General features: G+C 40.6%; 2 protein-coding genes across 3 annotated transcripts in view; both read left to right on the plus strand.

The window, feature by feature from the left end:
• Positions 1-609: 609 nt before the first annotated feature.
• Positions 610-4,397, plus strand: LOC134625694 (ornithine decarboxylase-like). The gene is made up of 9 exons (XM_063470949.1): positions 610-631; positions 731-870; positions 988-1,161; positions 1,249-1,421; positions 1,513-1,729; positions 1,807-1,890; positions 3,453-3,618; positions 3,737-3,852; positions 4,140-4,397. The coding sequence occupies exons 1-9, from the start codon at positions 610-612 to the stop codon at positions 4,395-4,397; spliced, it is 1,350 nt and encodes a 449-aa protein (XP_063327019.1).
• Positions 4,398-8,560: 4,163 nt separating this feature from the next.
• The window catches only part of tanc2a (tetratricopeptide repeat, ankyrin repeat and coiled-coil containing 2a), a 52,620-nt gene continuing 39,986 nt past the window's right edge, over positions 8,561-21,194 (plus strand). For both annotated transcript variants that reach the window (XM_063471170.1, XM_063471171.1), the window contains exon 1: positions 8,561-8,825. The gene's annotated coding sequence lies outside the window, so the exon portion shown is untranslated. The remainder of the gene's footprint in view (positions 8,826-21,194) is intronic.

Raw genomic sequence — 21,194 nt, forward strand, 5'->3', positions numbered from 1 at the left:
ATTTTTAACATCCTTGTGTATCACTCCCTCTATGCCTATGTTGTCATCACACTTATAAGAATCATATTTATAAGACTTTATATCAATTTTTGACCGATAAATCATTCGAGTTGATCTTGATGACCTTGGTGGATTATAATAGATTGTTAACATGACCCCACTCAGCACTCCTGCAAAGTTTTACATTACATTGAAAACTTGCTGCTGTCATGTCTAGAGACAGAATGGCACGCACACATGGAAACACTACTGAAACGTAACCTCACGGGCTTTTCCCTTGTGACTGTGACTGCATAACACCGGCCTTGTTTGTCTTAGTGCAGTTAGTTTAGAGACATCTTGACATCACACAGGAAAAAAAATAGTATTGCAGGTTTTGTAAAGTAAATACTACTGGTGTTCTTTGTTTGTTTTGGGGTTTTTTTTGTTTTTTTCCTTAAAAGGTAGGTGGAGAAAAGTCTGTTCTCAGCTAATAAAATGCAGCACACTGAGTATCTGTTGGACTCAATCCTTGTCAAGTGTGCCTGCATAGCTAGAAAGCCCTGCAAACGCACTCGGGCCTGTTTGAAAATAGCTTATATAGCTTTGTTGGTTTCTTTTTTCCACTGTATGGAGAATGTTTCATCCTATGGTAAGAAAACGGGGAAAAACTTAATTTGATGTTTTGGTTTTTGTGTTTGAAGTTGATTCTTGTTTATGAATCTAGACATTTTTGCCTTTTCCTGCTCAGTGTCTCCTCCAACACCTGAAACTACAAATGGATCAGTCATGCATGGTTTGTCTCTTGAGACGAATCCCATTGAAATATTAGAGACTGGAAGGAGCATCAGTGACATCATTGATGGCAAGATTAGACAGCTGTATTCGGTGGTGAGCATCAGAGGCATTGTATCATTCAAATTCCCTAATTTTGTCCAAATGTTCTGTGATGGCTCTCAAAATATTGTATGATTATGAAGATGTCTCCAAAAAAAATGCATCTTCTAGGGCAGCGAGGAGCCTTTCTATGTCGTAAATCTTGACAATATATTAGAGAGGCACCTGCAGTGGATCAGTCTGTTGCCTCGGGTGAAACCCTTCTATGCAATGAAGTGCAACAACACAACAGCAGTTTTGAAGATGCTAAGCGCTCTGGACACCGGCTTCGACTGTGCCAGCAAGGTACTGATGGACTATCTTAAAATAATGAGGATTAGTTTGTGTTCTTGAGAGTCAGCTCTTGTATAAATACATCTTGGTCCCACGCAGGCTGAGATCGAGCTGGCCCTGTCGCTTGGAGTGAAGCCCGATGACATCATTTACGCCCACACGACCAAACCGCTGTCCCACATCAGATACGCCTGCGCTCACAGAGTGAATCTGATGACTTTTGATAATGAGGAGGAACTCTTAAAAATCTCTCTTGTCCATCCCCAAGCCAAGTAAGTGAGCAACCGCCACTATGTTTGAGCATTTGGTGCAGCTTCCTTTGAGAGGATTGATTTGCAATAACACCTTTGAATCACTTTCCAGGCTGGTAATACGAATTGCAGTGGACGACTCCAAATCGATGGTAAGACTCAGTCCAAAGTTTGGAGCCAGACTGCCCACAGTTAGACAGTTGCTGGACCGTGCCAGAGAGCTGAACTTGGAGGTGGTCGGCGTCAGCTTCCACGTGGGCAGCGGCTGCACCAGGAGCTCAGCCTTCAGGCAGGCCATCGAAGACGCTCGGCGCGTCTTTGACGTAGCGGTGAGCCGTTGTGACACAAATAATAATTCCTGTATTTTTTATTTGCAGCTCCAGTATGCAACACTGATCTCTTTCAGAGTTTTTTGGGGTTCCAGATGAGACTCTTGGATATTGGTGGAGGATTTTCTAAGATTGGGGACTTCCAAGAGAAGTTTGAAGAGGTAAAGTCTCTGCTTTAGCATTGTCTCCACCACATTATATAAGTCCTGTTTCTAATCACCAGCTCTGGCACATTAACTCCCCACAAGTTGAAAGGATTTGTTTCTTAGAGTTGTGTATGAAAAGTCAAAAAATATACAGTATACAATCAGTTCTCACTCACTTGCAAACAACCACAGCCTCAAACACAGTTTATGATGGATGGATAGTAAACAAGGATCTCTAGCCTGAGATGGCAGTTTGGGAAATGCCTCCTGAGGGTCGGTGAGCTCCCAGCCTGGTGCCAACCAGGGTGACAAAATGTGGGGAAGGAGTGTGGGGCAGTTGCACTTATAAACACACAAAAACCTTAAAGACATTCACCTGATGGTCATCCTTTATTTATCCAGGTAAAAGTCTCACTGAAATAAAAATGTCTAGAAGAAGTTACAACAAACACAACACGTAACAATACAACAAGCAAAGAAACGATCCGTGAATACAAACGTGACTCTGATGCTTTCACTATCAGTTGGTTTGCTTGTTTTTCTTGATGGTCCCACGTTCCTGTTGAGAGCATTCATGGCGTTTTGCTCGCTGCAGATGATATTTGGAATCAGTTTTTCTGCCTTTGTAGTTCAAAGCAGAGTGAAAGGAGAGCAGTGGCCACATGATGGTGCTGTTGGTACATTTGAGATTCCCGGGGCGTTCAGAGGAGCTGAAAATTGTTCTGTCATATTATTTTTATTGATTATGAAGAAGAAATTTCATTTAAAAGGCTATAGGGAGGAAAAACCACTCTTACACCAGCCAACACACATGTTTGTGTGTTTAGTTTCTCCCCCACAGCGACGGCAGACTGGTATTCAGGGGAGCGTGCTGTCATTCAGCTCGGTGTCTTTGCTCTACTTGTCTGGATGTCCTGAACCCAGTATCTGCTGGAATGCAGTAACCTGTAGAAGCTCGTCTTCTCTTCTTCTGAATCAAAGTGAATTTTGTCTGTAGCACAAACAGTAACATTGTCACAGTCATTTGAAGACTGCATGTAAAATGGGCTCGCCAATGGTAAATAAAGAGTTGGAGTGTGTATGTGTGTTCTGAGATGAGCTTTTTGTCTGCACTCTCACGCAGACACTGGATCGTTCAAGCATAACTCAAGTTGTGGAGGAGCCTTTAAATATAAGATCTGCCTTATAGTGCAAGTTAACCACTGCAACACTATCCATCCATTTTCTTCCACTTATTCAGCGTAGGGTTGCAGTTGGGCTGGAGTCCGTCCCAGCCATCATGGGTAAAGACACACAGGTACAGGTTGCCAGGATATCGCAGGTTAACTCACAGACAGAGACGGACAAAAATTTATTAACCTAACTCGCACATCTTTGGACTGTGGGAGGAACCCACACTACCACAAAGCACCCCTGCCTTTTTTTAAAGAGCAAGAATTGTGAACAGAGGCATAAGGCTATGGAGTCAAATTATTAACCGTGTGTGTGTGTGTGTGTGTGTGTGTGTGTGTGTGTGTGTGTGTGTGTGTGTGTGTGTGCGTGTGTGCATGTGTGTGTGTGTGTGTGTGTCCTCCTAGTTCTCAGAAGTCATTAACGGATCGCTGGATGAATTCTTCCCACCTGTCAGTGGGTTGGAGGTGATTGCAGAGCCGGGCAGATACTACGTGGAATCGGCCTTCACGCTGGCAGTGAACGTCATCGCCAAAAGAGTCGTCGTCGAGGACAGAGCCATTAAATGCACAGGTGTTGCAGCGATATGTAACTGTTCGACACACCTTGGCGTGCAGGGTTGTAGTTTCTGAGCATCTCAGCTGCCGTTATGCTAACCATCATTCCTCGTTTGTGTGTTCTCCAGATGGAGCAGAAAGCTGCCCCGAGAAAGTGATGATGTACTACATTAACGACGGTGTGTACGGCTCCATGAGTTGCATCACCTTTGACCCCGCTCACAGCAAACTTGAACCGTACCCTCACAGGGTAAATATCAACAGCATCCCTATAAAAGAATTTCACTGTTTTATTTTTTTCCCTCTTCACACCTGGTGAAAAGTGCTAAACATCCATGCTTTCAACAGCAGCAGTTTCTGCATGTTTAGGCCAGTGACATCATGTGCTAAGGTTAGAATCAAGGACTGTGACTATGCCTGCTGGAACATTAAACATGCTTTTGACAAAATTGAGCATAGTGTTAGGTCAGACAGGTTGTGGTTTTTGGTTTTTTGGGGGTTTTTTTTTATATATCTCAGTTGATAACCTCTCTGCAGGCTGTTAAGAAGAACAAACCAAGATACCGCTCCGTCATCTGGGGTCCAACCTGCGACAGCATCGACAAAATAACCGAAAGCTACTGGATTCCTGAGCTGTACGTGGGCGACTGGCTTCTCGTCGACAACATGGGCGCTTACACTGTCAGCGTAACCACCGACTTCAACAGCTTTGAAAAGGCACACATTTATACTGTTGTGACAGCTGAGACTTGGCTCGCCCTAAACCTGTCTCGTGCCTACGATACTGTCCATTAATGAGACGAGCACGTATACTTAACTTCACTGGCCTGTTGTGAATATCGTGTCTTTTGTCTGTTGCACTGTAGAATGTTTTCCTTCTTTTAAAATAGCCTCTGTGTTAAGTCTGTTAACTTAGCAGAAGCAAGCCATCCACTGCAGAGCTTCTATGAATGTATTGTGAGGTTAATGATGTCCTTGTCTCATCAAATTTAAGTGGGGTGAAGACCAATCGGTTACCTAACCTTAATTACAGTTATGTGACTCCCTTTTTAAATACAAAACACACGCCAGTTTATTTTGGCCCCTTAATGACTGTAACTAGTTAATATGGTCTGCTGTCTGCTGATATTTTAACCAAAGGAAGTGAAACTCAGAGTTGCTGTAAATTCTTCTTCTTCTTCGTTTGTCTGTTTTGTTTTTAACATGCAAGTAATATTGATATATTCCTGCTGTGTTTTGCCGTATAGGCAGACCTTTACTGATTAGTAGAGTTGTAGAGAGCAGCTGAAATTACCACACCAGTCAAACTTTCTTTGGTAGAGTTTGTTGTTTCTCCAACGCCTCTACTTGATTCTGATGATAATTTTCAGTAAATTTTGCAGAAATTTTAAACCTTGAAACTCAGTGTGGGTTTTTTTTTCCTTCCAGAGCTGTGCCCCTTATTGTTTTGCTTCCAAGGTGCCAGACATACTTCATATGTAATCAGTTCTTCGCTCTCTGGGCCGTTTGAAGGTTCTTTGAACACTGGCCTGTTTTTCACTCCTTTTCAGTCCAGTACTTGTACCTGACCATTTTCAGAGGAATCGTTTTGTTTGAGCCAATTAAAACTGACCAATGTGTCATTCAAGACAAACAAAACAGGAATCTAACTCAAGGAATGAGCAATTGTTATGTGCAGACACACAACACTTGCCCAGGGCTTGCTGGTTGTTCATCATACGAGGCTGAAAACGACAGGTGACTGAGCTTTTGTAACGGTGCCCCCCAGACTCTGGAACTCTCTCCCATTGAGCTTGGATGTCTTAAAAACTCCCTGAAAAGCCTTCAGTTGATTGAAGATGCTGCAGCAAGCGTACTGATAGGGTCTAGATAGAGAGAGCATATTTTTCCCACACTGGTTTCTCTTTATTGGCTGCCTGTTAAATCCAAAATCACATTTAAGAACCTTTTCCGCACATATATACGGTCTTGAATGATCAGGCCCCATCTTACTGTATCACCCCATTACAGCACTTTGCTCTCAGACTGCAGGCTTACTTGTGGCTCCTGAGGTATTTAAATGTAGAACAAAAGGAAGAGCCTTTAGCTTTCAGGCCCCTCTTCTATGGAACCAGTTATGGGTTTGGATTCAGGAGACAGACACCCTCTCTACTTTCAAGCTCAGGTAGAGGCAACATCATGGGGGTTATTAGAGAAAGACAGGCTAAAACATGCTGTGGAAAAGAGCCAGAGATCAACTAATTAATGATTAAATGCAGAGAGATGTATAAATACAGTGAGTAAAAAAAGGTGAGTGAAGAAGAAAATCCTCCAGCAGCATGGGCCTATTGCAGTGTAAGGGGGGATTCAGGATCACCTGATCCAGCCCTAACTAAGTTTTAAGCCTAATCTTGAAAGTAGAGAGGGCAGTTTTTCCTTCCCACTGTCACCAAAGCCCTTGCTCATAGTGAGTCATCTGATTGTTGGGGTCTTCTCTGTATTATTGTAGGTTTTTACGTTTGCAAGTGATTTTCTGTAGCTCAAGTAGTAGAGTGGGTCCTCCACTATTAGGAAGGCTGGTGTTTTGATCCCTGGTTGCTCCATTCTTGCCAAATATCCTTGGGGATAACCCCAAGTTGTTCTCTGATGGATGCGGTGCAGTGTGAATGTTAGAAAGATGTCTTTGTCCTTATTATGCCTTATAATTGACCCATCCATGGTCTCCATGGGATTGCTAAATTGAAAATCAGTCACAGCAGGTCTTATGGAGTGATGCTCCAAATTTGAAATATTTGGTTCAAACAAGAAGTGCATGTTATGTCTGTTAAATAATGAAGAAGAGGAGGCAAAGTTTTTTGGATTTATGTTTTAGGACACAGCTGTGGAGCATGCATCTGAATCTGCTTAGGTAATGTGGCACCAAGTACCAGTGTACACTGAAACAACAATTGTTGTTATCTCAGTTTATTTGTGACCTCAGTAAGCACCTTCCTGATGACTTGATGGTCTAAACTGCTAGTTTGAAAGTAGGGTATGTTTTACCATGTCATTGCTAGCCTATCAGAGCCAATGTCCCTTGGTTTCTCAGTCAAGTTGACACTCTGAAAGACTACATGGCCGGGAGTATTCACTGATGTCTTTGTGGCTCTACATTTTTTATATTCAGTCTGTGGAAGCAACAGACAGAGTAGCCGCTGTTCAATGACAGTTTTGTAAAATGCTAGCAACATTTCACTTAACAAGTAGCTCAAAAATTGTTTGGTTAGCTCTTCATGCATCTAAGCTCATTAGTTGTTGAGCAAAGGCAGTCTGCAGGAAATAACCTTGAGCAATATTTTGGAAAAGACTACTCAAGAGGAAAAAAAAGAGGTTGTTAATACATCACTGTAGCGTCCTGTGAAGGTGCAAAAGATATCAGTGGCTTTCATGAGAAACATCCCGGGAAAGAAGGACTAATATTTCCTCTTTGCTGCATGAGCCAAAGAACACCTGATGAGTGGAAGCATGTAATTTGATCTGATGAGTCTATAGATGAGATCATTTTGTTCCGCAAGACATTCAGGATTCATCATTGAGATTCACCTGTCACTCAACGTGCCCAAATCGTGCAAACTTAAAGCCTTGATATAACAGGTGAGAAAAAACTAAAAGCTAGGAAAAAACAATAAACAAACAAACAAACAAAAAACAACCACGTTACAGAGACAAAAAACTGATACAAGCACACTAACACAACAGTGGTCTATTTTCACATGCGGATTAACACACATTTGTTACTCTACGAATCATATAACGCAGTGATTCCCAAACTTTTTTTGCTGGGCCCCCTTTGTTTTACAAGAAAAATGTTCGCGCCCCCCCCACTACTAACTCTTTTACGCTACGTCCACACTTAAACGGGTATTTTTGAAAACGCAGCTGTTTCTATGCGTTTGGACCTTTCCTCCACATGTAAACAGCGTTTCGAATCAACTGAGGTTTTTTTTTAAAACGCCGTTTTTTGCGTTTACGTGTGGACGAGGAATACAGAGTTCGTCACGCAACGTCAAAGGTATGTGCCTTGTTTCACGTCACGCTGTGCGCTACGTTATTGTTTACATGAGATGAATTGCAGAATGGCAGATAGAGACAAAATACTGTTAATCTGACTATCTAGTTTTACACGCTTACATATACACACGCAGTTACTGTCCCTCAATTTAGAAAGGTAGAGGCATCGCGGTGTGATTATTTGACGTGTAGTTGTTTTTTTCCTGTGTAATAATATTCAACATTGCTATCAATACATTTCTCAAAAAATGCCTCTCTGTGCAAAATGGATTCAAAAACATAAACAACTGTGGGATACTGTTAGTCCGTGATTTCGAGAGCCCAGAGCATGCTCCTGACCAAAGGGAAACTAACTCTGTCGCAGAGACCTACCTCGACACTTGTGCAAGTGAAGCCAAAGGGAAGATATGCTTCACCACATTTTCTCGCATTTAGCTTGGAAGGAAGTTGGTTTGGAAACATATTTGGCGATGCTTCATCTCCAGCTTTGCGTTTGTGTGGGAGCCCTGTCAAAAACCTGTCAATGATGCTAGCAGTGTCCAAGGGTTCTTTTTTTTTTTTTTTTTTTCATACCACCCAATGGCTCTGCGCCCCCTCCTAGGGGGCGGGCCCCACACTTTGGGAGCCTCTGATATAACGTAACCGTGTTGCTCATTGACTCTCCAACAAAATAAATGTGCCTTTTGATTAGAGTTTACTTCTGCAAATTACTTTTTGACCGCTAGATGTCCTCCTCGCGAGCCCTTCATGGCGACTACGCTGGTTTAACTGAACCCAGCCCAAGCATTCTGTTGTTTGTAGCACGCGCGCGCACCCAAACACACACACACTCCGCGTATTGGCCACGCCCCTCTTATGAATAATGCAGCACCTCCCGTCGACTGGAGGAGACTCGTGCCACCGGAGCTCTTCAGACGTCAGCTCGTGCTCACCGGAGGAAGGAGAATAATGAGCGTAATATAACCAGTCCATCTACTGATAAGAAGATATTAATATCCGGTAATGAATGGGGAATTTGGGAAGTGTGGGAATCCGCCTCGCGCACAACAACGGGTCCGCTGGTTTGTACCGGGGTTTTACGGAGGAGGATACACCGAGGGCTGGATATTAACCCGACCGTGACCGACCTATTATCCACCGGTCAGACGGTTGTTATTCTCATCGCCGCTGAATTGAGGAAAAACAACACTTAAGGTAGGCCCACTGTCTTTCCCGTGTTTTTCTGTTTATACGTGTATGTGAGCGAAGGAAGGAGCTAAATATTATAGTAAGGTGGTACGTGTATTTGTGTGTGTGTGTGTGTGTGTGTGTGTGTGTGTGTGGACGTACAGCCATAATATCGTGTGTCATATATATATATATATCTTTATATATATATCTATGTATATATAACGTATTACAGGCCCATTAATCTTAAAAGGTCCATGTTTAGTATTATTGTTACCCCGTGTTTGTGTTTTTATTTAATAATCATTGTAATGTAGGCGCTTGTAAAAAAAAAAATGTGGTCCTATATTAATGCTGAACTCAGCACGGCAGCTCTTAGTCACTGCAGAAATATTGTGTTGACAGCAGAAAACATCACTATAAAATTATGCTTGAAGACCACATGAGCACATTCTCATATTCTCTGAATGATATTAGAATCATTGCTGTTAATGTAAGGTATAGCTGACACACATTTGAACATCACGTGTAAAATACAAAGCAAAAATAACAGCGGGAGACTGTGGCTGTACTGAGATAAAAAAGCAGTTGAAGATAAAAAGCAGAGACAGTGAAGGGAGCATGGTGACAGACTGGAAAAGATGAGCCTCACCAGGAACTGTGTGCATGTACATGTGTGACACGGGTTTTACTTTTCCCGCCCTGGTGTGGTCTTGTTTTTCTCACACATTTTGGTCACATTTTAGTTTCCCCTGCCTCCACTGCTGGGCCGGATGTCTGATGGAGCCAGCTGGTGGTTTACAGTTGTGTTCGAAGGAAACACAAATCCTTTGTTTGGAAATGAGTGGATTATCTCCCACACTATGTACATGCTACATTATTGTGATGTCTCTGTTGGCTGGAATGGCTAACTCAGATCTGTTTGTCTGTGTGTGTTGTTATTTAGCTAACACGTTACAGGTTGAAATGAATTAGTATAGGTACAAATTACACCTAATTACTAGGGGTGTGGAGAATGCACGATCCAGATATTTGTCTTAGTTTCAATTTATACCTTACTGACACCTATATGAGGTGACATTTATTGATGGCAGTGTACCAATATCGACATTCTTCTAGAAGCATATCTCAGCACTTGGAAGCCATCTTGGTAACACATCTTATATGAGCAGTTAATCTGAGGCATTTTGTACACTAACTTGCATTTCAGTGATCACTAGAATAAGCAGTAAGAGTATTATCCGACACCAGTCAAATCACCATTCTTAAGAAATCCTTTTTATTCTCTGGAAGGTCCCACCGTCTTTGTTCTTACAAAATTCTCCCATAAATTTAAATTCAGGAGTCTTTCGAAGACATGTCTTATAATGTCTCTTGTATTAGTGGCAGTTATAGCTAACTATTAGCGGTGTAATACATGCTCCAATGGCCAAATGCTGGTGCTGGTGCTGATGCCAGTGGCCAATATCAAAGGCCTTCTGGAAGGATCTGGGGCATCACTGATAACACCAGCCTGCATCATATTGGATCATATCTGCACAACTTCATCCAAATAACAACAAAACATAAGCGCTTTGTGAAAGAAATATATATTTAGCTTCTTTTGGTATGAAAATGGGCATCCTTTTCAGTTTGATAGGATAGTTTTGTTGAAAAGCTGCAAAAATGGACTAAGGAAAAGAGAATGATAAAACGAGCTGGTGCTTAAATAGCACGTTTTACAACATGCCTCATTCATATAAGTACCTTTTTCTATGCCTAAGTGCTTTTCTACTTAACACTCACACGAACGCATCCAGAGGCATGCAGACTGGAGCAGCCAGGGATCAAACCACCAACCTTCTGCTTAGTAGATGACCTGCTCGACTTCTTGAGCTACAGAAAACCAGGAAGCCCACAAGCCCAATCCAAGAAACAGCTTGGCTTTTGGTATTCCAGTAGTATGGAAGGAGCCACAGAGTAACTTTGGTGACTTTTGTTTAGTCAGTATTTCTGGATACAGTTCTCAAACTAAATCATCTATCAGACCACATAAGGTAGGTTATGGAAGGGTAATCTAACCTCCTATCAGCAAAGAGACCTGTACCACATTCAGATGAAATGCCATCTCCCATTTTTACTGGCACAGTTGATAGGATCATGTTTTGTCTCCAGATGTGCAACATTCTAGTGATGAGGACATTGAAGATTCATCTTCTAGTAGCTCATGTCCCCCCTGTTATGGCTGTGCCCCCAGCTGAGAGTTCAATGCTAAGTCAGTGGGAGTTAAATGGCGTAGCACGAGATTTGGATCCACTAAATCTAAATGGCTGAGTTTCTTCGGTCTAGGCTCTGTGGGGGAAAACGTCCTGGCTTCTGGAGCCAAATTTTGTGGCATCATGAGAAAGATCTTATTCCATTCTTTGAAATCCATGATTACTTTTAGGCACATTGTGAGTATGAAGAAGATGAGTGGAAGCTGTTCACTGCTGTTCACAAATGGACCATATGTGGAAAAAAATGATTTGTATTTTGTGACAAAACTGTTGAACTGTTTTAACTGATTATTGTTGAATTTGGTCGTATCAGCGGCTTTCTGGAAAACAGCAGAAATTGCATTTTTTGATTGCAAAGTGTTGTAATCAACAGCAAAAATTTAAGGTCCTGGCAGCTGACTCCCTGACAGTTAAGGAATATTAAGGTATAGTCCTAGTTCTGTCACTGTGGCTAAATGATCAAAGATGAAATGATGAGGAGCTGTAAGAAAAGAAACTGGTTCTTTATTGAGAATAATGGTTTCGTTTTTTCCTGGAGTCAAAGAAAATGTCAACAAAATATCAACAGCTTACTGAGACTTACTGGTAAGTTAACGTAACGTTTCAGTGGTAACAAAGAAGGAAAACTGCACCAGTCAAATTTGATTTCACCACCATCAGAATTCTCTCATAGATTCTCTCATGATATCTCTGATGATTCATGCAGTACTCCCTAAAAGGTGTTCAAAAGACACAAACTATTGTCAGAGTGTGGGAATACAGAAGTCTGCAGAGTATAAAAAGTCACATTTCATATTGTAACCATTTATCCAAAGTACCGTCCAGAACTCAGCATTTAGCATATATGAGGTTGCAAGTCAGAATTGCTGAATGAGGGTAGTCCTTTTCCTATTTGTGAATCCATTCCACTTCCATACTCGAGCAGAGCATAAGTTGATTTGCTTAAAATATTTAAAGAATTTAGGCCATCAAGAATCTTCCCTTTTACGCCCTGATATGTAAAACAAATCAAATAAAAACCTCTTTTCACACAAGAAATATCTGTAATGGACTTAAATTAAGCATTAGCGTGAATGACCTAAAACTTAAATCGTCCCTAATATAATTTCAGCTGTAGAGTTGTGCTAAGTAATGTAACCTTCCTCTTTTTTGTCAGTATTCAGGACTCCCATCTTTATCCAATAAACTCTGTTGGATTCCTCCCTATGTTAAAGCTGGTAGGCAACAGCTGCTGAGGCTTGATGGATAGAACTGAAGCTGAGATGGTCTATTTTTCACCAAACTTTATTTTTTCAGGATGCAGTTACACGTCTCTGTGATGGAGTTGTTTGTCATGTATTGCGCACTCCCAGCCTCTTGCTGGCTTCTGTTCCTAGACAGTGGGAGTGCAGATGGGCATAATCCTGTATTAATCTGCCTAACCCTGTACTTCGTAGTCTGGGTTTAACGGCGCTCTGATTAAAAGCCTCCCCCTCCCCACCAGTCAGTCATTAGTTTAATTAGATCACTTGCGTGTCCTCACTAGTGCCAATTAAAGGAATACAAACTGAAGTGCCCCAGCAATGTAATTTTATTAGGATTTTTTAAACACTCTTCACAAGTTCAACATGAATTCCAAATTCACCCAGCAAATAAAACCTGTTCTCCCAAACCTATCTGCCTGATTAATTCTATTTTTGAGCTCAGAACAGTGTAATCAGTGATATATTTCTCACAAAATGCTATGATGACTGATAGAAGGGAATCCAGAGTGTAAGTGCTTGTATGTGAGCATACCCCACCACTCTGACTCCCTGTGGGAAGAAACTCTCTTGGAAATGGGCATCTTGTGATTTAATGCCCCACCATCCTTTTCCACAGAGTGAGTGTGGACCACCTGACCTGTGTCCTTCATGATCTTTCGAGCTTTTCATATTGGCGTGACTAATGCACCTCTCATGGAGCGAGGGATGCCAATATTTTTCTCTTCGTCCTTCAGCAGCTCGCCATCCAAAGCGGCCCAGTTGTCATAAAGTAGAGTGATGCACCCTATCAGGATGCTTCCAATGATGCAGTCCATTTACATGAAATGCAGCCCTCTGTGTGGTGTTTGCAATGATGTTTCCAGTTGTTCAGTTATTTATTAGTCAGATGAAATTCAGTGGTAATGTGATGGCTATACTATGTCAAGGAGTGGACTAAATATCAGAAACACCCGATTAGGAGAGGTTTATTATTATTACCACCAAAACAAGTTGAAAAACTTCCATGTACAGTAACGGAGTCACTACTTGCTCACTACCGACTTTGTGGCTCGGCACATATTATCTCCCCCTGCTGGTAATGCAATTTCTGCATCTGTGTCTATTACACATTTTGCCTTGATACTAGGTTGCTTCATTGGATGTTGGCTGCTTTTTGTTCTGTTCTATGCCAAGTTGATCCCACCCTTCTTCAATAATGTTGAGGTCTGGGCTGTAGGGAGGCCATGACTGATGTGTTTTGACTGCATTAGCTAAGACTTCTGCAGACAGTATTGAGCAGATGCATCTCTTAGGTCCTTCGTCAGGTCATTGCTGGATAGTTTCTTATTTCTTAAGGACTTGACTTTCAGATATTATCGCTTGTCCAGTTTACCTAAAATTTTTAAGGATGCACTGTAAAGCATGCTAAGATATGACAGATTTTCTTCTTAAAGACCTTTGGGAATCACTTTATTGGTGAAAAAATACAACTGTATACCTGTCAAACTGTGTTATTGTTGATATTTTTGTTGTAGGTTCCACAAATGGGAGCAAATTATATACACAGACACAATAACTTTATTATTCCCATGGTTAATTTTTGTGCCATTTATATGATCAGTGCAATAAAAATAGAAACAGGAGCAGAAACAGAAACATCATGTGTGGAGTTGCACACAGAGCAGAACAACAAAAATACATTTAAAACAACATAATAAAACTCTGTTGCTGAAACAAAGATGGCTTTTGGTATTCCAGTAGTATGGAAGGAGCCACAGAGTAAACCGGAGGAGTTTACTCAGTTTTAAAACTGATTCTTTGCTAAGTTACCTGTTACATGTAAACACAACACTGGTTTGTCCATTGAGTTAGGTGCCCTTTATGTGCTGCAGTGATTTATTGGTCAGTTAAATCATTCCTCTGAAAATGTTCAGGAAAAAGGACTGTACTGAAAATGAGAAAAGCTGAAAATGAACCACCAGTCAGTGTCTAAAGAAAAACTTTGAAAGACTTTCAGAAAGCCTGCAGAACTTTTACTTAAGACCACTTCAAAAAACTAGCTTGGCTAGCAAGCTGTATCTATAAACTGTATAGGTATAATAGACAGATGTACATATCAGCTAAATAACAGACTAATAAAATATTGAACTGCATAATAAAATGTTAGACTTTACTTCACTAAAAATGTAGCAAAACTTTCTTAGATGGCATGTACCAGACAGCAGGGTAGAATATTAATTGGGTAAGGAATTAAAAATGCTCAGTTCAGTTCAGCGACTCTAAATAGTAGAGACAGACACTCAAGAAATGTTTTGCTAATCCAAAGATTAGCAAAACATATCCCCTCACCCATATTTTTGAAAGTTAAGTGGCTGCTAACTTCCTCCTGTTTCATAGCAGCTGCAACAGAAGTGGAGCTCTGAAGATTCACTGTAAGCTTGAAGGCCACTAACCAGAGCCTGTAGCAATGGAGTACTGGTTGATGTACTCAGCCGAGCTCCAGGAAGGTTCAAAGCAGTGCAAGGACCACCAGTACCAGCTGCAATCCAAGATGGGGGAGTTAGACTTCATCCATGACGTCAGATACTCCCTGAAGAAACTGATGGTTACTGCTCTGTTTTTAGTGTCACAAAGTAGGCTCACCTAATTTATTTAAGAAAGCCTCTGCTACCACTACTGTACATACACTTCAAATACTATCTATTCTAGTGAAAGACAGAACTAATGCCCCAAAAATAGATTCTGTTTATCTGAACAGAACCAGTTTTGGGGGGGATTTATCACTGAGCATGCATCAAGAGAGAAATGACTAATGCTAGCAGAAAATAAATATTTTGTGTACTTTTACAAAAATCACACAAGATGAATCTTTGAATGTTTGGAGAGCAGAGCAACAGCTATTAGCAATAACATTATCCTAGTAACTTAAGAAGTAAACAAGACTCAATTAGTACAGTATGTGGCTTTATCACTTTATCACTGAATCAGCATTTTTATGCAAAATGCTGATTAAAGTCTAAACTAAATGCTCTTATGAAATGAATAGTATTTCATAGCATTATTAGCATGCTGCTTTCTCTGTCTGTTTACTTTGCCCCCTTGGACTGACCAGTGTCCCCAGAAAGACTGCTCCACAGTCTGGCTTAGTGGAGCTTAATTACAGTAGGTTTGTTTGGTCAAAATGGTTGGCCGATTTTTAGTTATTTCTTACAGAACAGTTATAGGTTGTGTCTGTACATGGAGGGCAGTGGTGTGAAGTTGTCTTGTGAAGCTTTAAATTACTTCAAAGAGTGGAAAAGTGATGAAGTGTTTACACCATGAGGAAAGGGTAAAAGGTGAGCATATCACTTAGGCCTTTGTTTGTTTATCTGCAGGAAGCTGTTTTGGGGGCCACACACGCACACACACACTCTCATTCCCTTCCTGTACTGTATGTGGGCAAGCCAAGTGAGTCCTGAGTGATTGCAGGAAGTCAGGATTGGCCTCTCTGGGGAAGAGAGATAAGAGTCTGGCACAGTGCATGTGTGTGTGCATGTACAAGTGGATTCAGTCTAATGCAAGACCATCTGCACTCAGCTATTGCTAATAACAGACACACCTATAGATACACAACTAAAGCTAGTCAAACAAACCTGTGTGCTCTAGGTTCAGTGTGTTTGAAGTTGTGTTTGTGAGTGTGTCGTGTGAATATCGCTGGTGATTTCCTCTGCTTATATAATCAGACACTCTTTGGGTGGTTGATAAAAAGGGAAATCTCTCTGTGGTGTTGGGGGGCTATCAGTGCAACACCCAAGTTAACCTAACAGGGAGGCAAGTAGGACTACATCTCCCAGTACACCTTGGGTCATTTTAGACTCCCCACAGAGCTGCTGGAAAAACATGTGCAAAGTTTGTCTTGGAACAAGTAGAGCAGAGGTGGGGTGATTTGAATTAAATTTGCATGCTATGTCAAGCCTGCCTGAGAACTGCAGGGTAAATAATGACTCTGTTGTTTAAACCAGGATCCACACTGGATCCATAAGACTTTGAAAATGCCTTTGACCCAGTTTTACCTTGAAAATCTGGCATGACAGAGACTGAGACTTTAGGAAACTATGATGCAGAATCACTGTGTTTTAGTTACCTTCCTTTTAGATTAGCAAAGCTGTGACACCAAGAGTGCAGTGGGTCAGCAATGATCCTCAGTAGTGGTTCTCTGGTTTATGACAACGGGAAAAGTTACACAGAGAAACAATCTCTGTAGCAGTCTCTCTAATCTCTATAAAAGAAAAAAACTGCTCTCCACCATGTCAACAGCATAATGCTGTAAAGTAAATTTAACAAAACAAATTTGGCAATGAAGGAAGTCTTTGTACTATATGTGCAAAGAGTCAAGAGTCTTTATGCTAAAATATGACAGATTCAACTTATGATGTAGAGACAAACAGAAATAAAGGGCTATCTACAATACAAGTACAGTTTAAATAAAGACCTATTCACTACATTTCAAATAAAAGGCATTTTAGCTGAGTAATTAGTTGTTCTTGTTTTGTTTAAAGCAGCCATAAATTGAATTCTTGATTTACTACTTTACTGTAACATCCATAGTACCACTGTAGCTCTCTCTGAGCACAAATGTGGTTAGACAGAAAATGTGCAGTTATCTAAAGTAATAAGGTCAATAAGGTCACACTGGTTATACTTAAAAAGTGTATTGGGCAGTAATTGAGTCTTTTATCTGTGCTGTCTGTTCATGTCCTTTGTGTCAGTGTATTTCTGGCCCTAAATGTGCTTGCTTGACAGTAGCAAAGATTTTTGTACCAAAGAGTGCTAGTATAACGGCACCAAGGTATTTCTGTCCTTACATCTGGTAGCATGATGGTATATAGCTCATATGGTGGTATGATGGTAGCTCACATATAAGGTGAGTAATTGTATTAGTCTAGAGAGATGTTCTTGTGTCTTTTACATTGCAGTAAAAACAGAAGCAGACACAGAATGACTGAGTGTAGAATCACTTCAGACGTTCTAACCTAAGGTTGGAAAACATCAAAAATAGACAAAATAAATAAAAGTTAGTTGGTAACTTTTGGGGGGAAAAGTAGACGATATGGCAGCTAAAGAACATAACTAGTCAATGTTGAACTTAAATAATTGATAGCGCAGATTAAAGTGAAACCAAAAACAAGCTACACTACTTAATAGTAAGTTATTAAAATATGTTTATATTACTTGATTCCAACTATCAGTTATAGTCTTCGTTCTGTAAGCTGTTAGACATGAATGTATGTGGGTTTGTTAACTGACAACAATACAAGTAACGGAGGGCAAAATTTAGCTTTACACTGGTGTGAACGCACCATTACATGGATGATAGGTGGGTGGGAAAACAATATGTAACACTTTGTTTTATGGTGTTTTTAGCATTAACAGGTAGCTGTGCTCTACAGCAGTATGCATAGCACCAGCTTTTTCAGGTACACATTTCATCTGTTTGTGAATGCAACTATCTAATCAGCCAATCACACGGCAGAAAGCAACTGCATTTAGGCACGTATCCATTTTGAATGTGGAAGAAAGATGATTGACGTGATTGTGAACGTGGCATGGTTTTTGGTGTCAGTTGGGCTGAGCAGCTGACCTGCCCATCAGAAAGTGCTGATCGACTGGGATTTCCCTACACCCCCATTTCTAAGGTTTACAGAGAAAACATCCAGTGACTGACAACAATCTGATGTTAATGTTAGAGGTTTAATAAGAATTGGCAGATTGCTTTGAGCTGATAGAAAGCCATGATGTTTTAGTGGCACATTTGGGCCCGTTAGTACCATTTGAGCGTTATTTAAATGCAGCAGCCGACCTGAGTATTGTTCATTCCCATAAGACCAGAGTGTTCCCGTCTTCCAATGGCTGATTTGACCACGATAATGCATCATGTCACAAAAGCTGAAATCATTCTAAACTGCTTTCTTGAGCTTTACAGTGAGTTCACTCCACAGTCACCAGGTCTACATCCAATAGAGCACCTTTGGTATGTTGTGGTGGTGGTGGGAGATTGGCATCATGGGCGTGCATGCTGACAAATCTGCAGCATCTGCATGACATGTCAACATGGACCAAAATCTCTGAGGAATGTTTCCAATATCTTGTTGAATCTACACCATGAAGAATTCAGGGAGTTTTAAAGGCAAAAGCGTACTAGCAGAGTGTACCTACTAAAGTGTTTGGTGAGTGCATATATGAGCTGAGTTTCTGCAGCTCAGCCGGCTTCACTATTATGTATATTTTGTGCTACAGTTAAATCTGGAGAGAACTCTGTTTTTGTGACACACTCACTAAAAGTTCGAGGAAGTCAGATGGAGGAGGAACTGACGACAGATGGTGCGTTTGTGTGAAAGAGAGAGAGACATGCAAACAGCACGCTTATCTGTGGCTTTGGCACTCACATGAATGAGCTTCTCACCACGTCAGCACTGAGTCACGTTTACTGGCCTCCGTCTGATCAGAGTGACTCACATCAGATTCCTCGTTTCCCACATGTCTCCTCAGTTCTGCATGTTTTCTGGTGTGTTTGTGGTAATGTAGAGTGCAGACTGTACACATTCGGACAGCAGCAACATTGTTTCGTTGTTCAGTCTCTGCTTCAACACAAAATTTCAAAGGTTGCTGGATACTGCAGCATGTTTCTTGAACAACTTCCTGACATAATGAATGATCTCTCTTCAAAATGAATGCTTGCATTAAATTGTGAATTCCTGTGTTGTTACATTAAAAAAAATTATATTAATGGTTAGCTTAAGCTTTCCACTCACATAAGTGTTGTTTCTCAAGCACCACCACTGGATGTTTTTCACAGAAAAAAAATCTGTCAAAACTTACTCAGCAACCACAAAATGTTAGTGGCTAACTTTTGGGGGAGAAAAACGTAGTCCCTATGGCAGCTAAAGAACACAACTAGTGAATGTTGGGCTGAAATGGGGCGGTTTATCACATTCAACCCCATAATTTTTATTCTTGGACTTTACTAGACTAGCTTTGCATAATTTATAGTTTAAAATAATCCTTCTTTAGTTCATATCGGGCCTTGATGGAGCTTCTCAGTTCGTTCACTGTCTGAAACAAGATATTTCAGCTTCTCACTGTTTAAGAGAACTTTCTGCTGATTGGCTGTCCCTTGGCAAAAGAGCTGAGATACTCTCTTCTTATGACATCATACAGAGTCGAAAGAAGAAGAAGAAACTGTTTACAGCAGTTTAAATATGATGCTTCATCTTGCAGCTGAGACACACTTCAATTGTTTGATAAGAGGATCCACCACAGGAACACTGTGACTGGAAATAAGAAAAAAAACATAACTTGTCCTAAGGTTGCTTGATTAAAGTAGAAATCATAATTAGGATCATTGTGGTCAGTATTATTAATCATAATTATTCATGAAACTAACAATTATCTTGCTGTTATCAGTTATAAGTTAAAAATATCTCTTTTCATATACATTTTTTATTTAAACTTTAAGAATAATTTGAATGAAAAAGTGTAAAAAAGAGAGAGTTTACATAAAGCCCATCTTATAATTACAACTGGCTTTACCTTCTGGTCTGCTTCCACCGTGGGATGTCTGCGAGTGGAGACTAAGATTGAAGAGAGGCCGAAACAGCAGCCGACTCGCCTGCCTCAGGAGACCTGCGTGAGAGAGACTGTGTAGTTTTAGACAAAGGCGGCTGAGGGCAGCCATTAATAACCCTAACACAATCTTACCTACATAAATCCTGTGAATTTAACTTACATACATCTTGCTGACTGAAAGCTCTCTTTTAGTCATCTTGACTGGACCTGATAGTAAGGTTGCTATAGTTAATAATTATTAATTTTTTGTAATTGATAAAATTTTATTTGTAAATAAATTCATGAAGTGATTATAAGTTAAAGTTAAAGAAATGCTTTGCTCAAACCTGGGGTTGTTTCTGTTTTCCTCAATCAGTGACAAATAGTCAGATGTTCTAGCTTCAAAGAGAGCTTTTAGTAACAGTAACAAGCTAACAGTTGTGTTTTAAGGGGGGAAGTCTCAAGCTAACAAATCTGGGTCTACATCTTCTAGCTTTCACAGGCTGCAGTGAAAGATCCCTGCCACCGCTCCTGCTTCATGGCCCATGTTCCAAGAATTCTGATAGTGTAGCTTGCTGGTGTTGATTCTGTCACTTATTCAATTATTAAATCATCTGCTAACAGGGACTTAGATGAGCTAGACCTAATGCATAATAGTTAACATTTGCCTGACAACGAGCTAGGCCGGCACGTTGGCTATAAAAGCATTTTTACAGCTCATTCTGTTTACCCAGGTGGCCAAAATAATAGTTACTGTTGCTTTATGATTGTCTCTGAATCAATGCACTGGTTTACCGTTGTTTCAGTTTGATAGAAGTACAAAACACAGGCTCCACAGCCTCCTTGTGTAACTAACCATGCGTGTAAGTAGACAAAGTTTATGTTAACTCACTAGACAGAAGTTTGTGTATTTTTCTCTCATTTTTGGCAATTTGATAAACAAAAGTGAGACCAAGCTTAAAAAAACGGATCTAAAATGCTTTTACTACAATCCTGGTGACCTTTCTTATGTGGTAAATACAAAAACATTTTTCTCATCAAACCCCTGTCTTCTCCTTTTGTTTCATTTGTGTACGTGAACATTTTTATGTTTGTTATTGCTTGCCTTCTCATTTTTCCATCTCAGGCAGACACAAAGGACTCTTGGTCTATTTTCCATTGTCTAATTTGTCTTCAGTGCATTTACATAAGAAGGCCAACATCTCTCATTTCCCAGACACATGCACTGTCATATTAATATATGTGCTGCAGTTCAGTCATGCGCGTGTGTGGATTGGGGGGGTGTCTGTGGGTTTTTATTTTTTAGACTCAGTCCCGTCACTCCAGCTTACTTC

The sequence above is a fragment of the Pelmatolapia mariae genome, linkage group LG4 (assembly GCF_036321145.2).
Source record: "Pelmatolapia mariae isolate MD_Pm_ZW linkage group LG4, Pm_UMD_F_2, whole genome shotgun sequence".
Classification (NCBI taxonomy): Eukaryota; Metazoa; Chordata; class Actinopteri; order Cichliformes; family Cichlidae; genus Pelmatolapia; species Pelmatolapia mariae.